Source organism: Octopus bimaculoides, chromosome 1 (genome assembly GCF_001194135.2).
Source record: "Octopus bimaculoides isolate UCB-OBI-ISO-001 chromosome 1, ASM119413v2, whole genome shotgun sequence".
Lineage (NCBI taxonomy): Eukaryota > Metazoa > Mollusca > Cephalopoda > Octopoda > Octopodidae > Octopus > Octopus bimaculoides.
Genome location: NC_068981.1, coordinates 138,693,409 through 138,697,237, shown reverse-complemented (window position 1 = coordinate 138,697,237; position 3,829 = coordinate 138,693,409). Strand labels below are relative to the sequence as shown.

At 40.8% G+C, this 3,829-nt stretch overlaps 1 protein-coding gene across 3 annotated transcripts in view; it reads left to right on the top strand.

Annotated features, from left to right (window-relative positions):
- LOC106875683 (transcription factor hamlet) overlaps positions 1-3,829 on the top strand; it is a 240,794-nt gene that overhangs the window by 59,298 nt on the left and 177,667 nt on the right. The window contains exon 1 of one of the 3 annotated variants that reach the window (XM_052971090.1): positions 3,012-3,361. The exons of 1 other annotated variant lie outside the window; for it this stretch is intronic. In XM_052971090.1, coding sequence (XP_052827050.1) covers positions 3,327-3,361 — 35 coding nt within the window. In that variant the 5' untranslated portion in view covers positions 3,012-3,326. Of the gene's footprint in view, positions 1-3,011; positions 3,362-3,829 lie in introns of those variants that run through there. One more of the 3 variants, XM_052971094.1, reaches the window with a different exon arrangement.

Here is a 3,829-nt window from a genome sequence, read left to right as displayed (position 1 = left end):
CCCCCCCCCCCCCCCCGCCTTGTTGTTGCGGGTGGGCTTCCTTAGTCTCCTGCCAACCAATATTTTTAGACCCAGTCCGCTACTGCACATATGTGAATATGTATTTATGGAGGTATAAATCATATACACATATGCACACATATAAATGCTTATAGTTATGAATTTATATACTGACATATATATATATATATATATATATATGCCTGAACGTCATGGACATATGTACATATACTTGTATGCGCATATGTATGTATGTATGTATGTATGTATGTAGTAAATGTATTAAATGTATGTATGTGTGTATTACATGTATATGTGTGTGTGTGTATTATTGGTTTCAAATTTCGGCACAAGGCCAGATGTTTCAGAGGAGGGGTTAAGTCGATTACATCGGCTCCAGTATTCAAATGGTACTTATTTTAACTACTCCGTAAGGATGAAAAGCAAAGCCGACCTGGGCGGCATTTGAACACAGAACGTAAAGACGGACGCAATGCCGCTAACCATTTTGTGCTTCTACATATGTATTATTCTTTTCTACTCTAGGCACAAAACCCAACATTTTTGGGGAGGGGGGGGGGCCAGTCGATTAGATCGTGCCCAGTACGCAACTGGTATTTGATTTATCGACTTCCGACCAGACGAAAGGCAAAGTCGACCTTGGCGGAATTTGAACTCAGAAGAACATATAGACAGACAAAATACCGCTAAGCATTTCGTCCGGCGTGCTAGCGTTTCTACCAGCTCGCCGCCTTGTTTTTATGTATTATTGAATGGTTGCATGTGACCATGTATGTATGTATACGTGTGTTATTTCTTTACTACCTACAAGGGGCTACACACAGAGGGGACAAACAAGGACAAACAAACGGATTAAGTCGATTATAACGACCCCAGTGCGTAACTGGTACTTATTTAATCGACCTCAAAAGGATGAAAGGCAAAGTCGACCTCGGCGGAATTTGAACTCAGAACGTAGCGGCAGACGAAATACCGCTAAGCATTTCGTCCGACGGGCTAACGTTTCTGCCAGCTCGTCGCCTTGTTTCTATGTATTATTGAATGGTTGCATGTGACCATGTATGTATGTATACGTGTGTCTATCCGAGATACGTGGAACGGAGAAAAGTAACGTGAGTGAGAGGTGATGTGGGGGAGATAGGGTGAGGAATAGGAAAGAAGGAGTGAGAGATAGAGACGAGGAATTTGTGAGATTAAAGTGTGAACAGAGAGAAGCAGTATAAGCTGAGGAGAGGTGAGAGGACTGAAAGATAATAATAAATATGAGCTGGGAGGGAGTTTAGTGGGTAAATATGTGTTTATATGAGTATGTTAGTGGTTGTGTATGACAAAGAGAGAGAGAGAGAGAGAGAGAGAGAGAGAGAGAGAGAGAGAGAGAGAGAGAGAGAGAGAGAGAGAGAGAGAGAGAGGAAGAGAGAGAGAGAGAGTGGGAGAGAGAGTGAGAGTGGGAGAGAGAAAATGGAGTAAGAGAAAGGATATGTGTGCGTTTGAGGGAAAGTGTGAAGGAGTGAAAGGTAGAGTGTTCTATTGTGTCTCAAAGAATATTATGTAGGGAGTCGGGGAAAGAAAAGGAGGAGAAAATGGAGGAGGGGAAATATGAGAGAGAGAAATAGAGAAAGTGACAAATGATGAGTGAGTGGGAGGGAGAGAAGGAGAAGAGGGAGAGAGAGAAAGAGCGAGACAGAGAGAGTGAGAGAGAGAGTGGGGGGAACCAGACAGATAGAGGGAGAGACATGACCAGAAAAGTGAAAAACGGTGGAAACGAGAGAAATTTACTTGCGAATGGGTAATAAGAAAGAGGGAAAGAAATAAAAAGCGAAAGAAAGTTAGCAAATAAGGGAGAAGAGAGAGAGAGAGAGAGAGAGAGAGAGAGAGAGAGAGAGAGAGAGAGAGAGAGAGAGAGAGAGAGAGAGGGGTGGTTGGAAAGATCATGATGGCGGCTGTGATGATGATGATGATGACGACGACGACAATAATGGTGAAGGTGACGGTGGTGGTGGTGGCTGTGGTGGCTGTGGTGCGGTCGATTATGATGTTTTGGGGTGGAAACTGCGGTGAGGCGGTGAATTGGAGATTGGAGAACTGTTGTCTCACAGGTGAGAGATATCGCCAAATCATCAGTCAAACATAGCGTTCAATAATCTACCTTCCTACCTACCTACCTACCTACCTACCTACCTACCTACCTACCTATCTATCTATCTATCTATCTATCTATCTATCTATCTATCTATCTATCTATCTATCTATCTTATCTATCTATCTATCTATCTATCTATCTATCTATCTATCTATCTATCTATCTATCTATCTATATATATATATATATATATATATCTGTCTGTCTGTCTGTCTGTCTGTCTGTCTGTCTGTCTGTCTGTTTGTCTATCTATCTGCTTATCTACGCCGTACTGCCTGCCCGCCGGCCTGTCTATCTGTGTACGTATCTGTCCATCTATCGTGTTGGGAAAGAGAGCAAACCGATTGATAGATAAATAGGTGCGCTTCTAAGCGGACCTACTGAACAAATAGGACGGCTGCAGGATCAAGCAGAAGGCAGGACCTCTTTAAACACCGAGATACTCCTCTGAGTGAGTGGTACAGACCTCTGAGACTTACACTCAACAGTAGGGTGGGGTGGGGTGTATTTTCAGTCTTATGTATGCATGTGAGACGGAGGATAGTTTAACTATCTCGTACTTAGCAGCGCTTCTCTCCACACTTTTATAACTCTCGTAAACACCGGTTACGACCACACACACACACACATATATATACACGCACACACATGCACACACACACTCACGCATATTACTCTTTATTCCTCCTACCTACTCACTTTTTCTCCTCTTCCCAGCCATAGTACAACCCTCCTACTCTTTTCTCTCTCACGCTCTCCTTTTATATTTTACTCTATCAGTATATATTTATATATATGCACACACACACACACACACACACACACACACACACACACACACACGCATAAACACACATGTATTTCATTAGTTCTTTCTGTCTCCATTTTAATCTCTATATTTCTAGTTCACTCTATCTATTTCTTCTTTCGGCTCACTTCACCCTCCCTCACCCTGTCTTTCTTTCTTTCTTTCTTTCTCTCTTTCTTTCTTGCTGCCAATCTCTCTCACTCTCTCAATCTTTCTTTTCTTTCTCTCTCTCTCTCTCTCTCTCTCTCTCTCTCTCTCTCTCTCTTTCTCTATCTTTCTCTCTACCCCGTATCACTTACTGTCGCTCGCTTTGTGTGTTGAGGTGTCCTAACAAAATATAATCGCTACATTTCTGCAATGGACGGAGCTGTGTATGTGTACCCCCAATACAGGTAATGTAAAATAATTCTTAATCTTCCAGTCGTTAAACAAATATATAATTATGACCATATTAAGAAAAAATAGGCAGAAATATGTCCGACAGTATGTGTGTCTATGTTTCTCTGCCTTGTATGTATGTATATATGCATGTATGCATACAAAAGCAAAAGGTGTATATATACTGGTTTTAAAGATCGAATTGATACGGAATATTATAACATTTGATCTCAGTTTATGTTCTATCTATCTAGCTAGCTAGCTAGCTATCCATCTGTCTGTATATTTAACAGTCGTCAATATGGTTATATCTGTTACTCTATTTATCAGTCTATCGAATCCATTTACATATGTTTGACTGGATATTCTTAAAACTATAACATTGACTTACAAAAAAAAAACAAACAAAAAAAACCCACCCCAAAACAGCGAAAAAAAATCAATAAAAGAAATAACTATAGTCATCTATTTGTATATATATA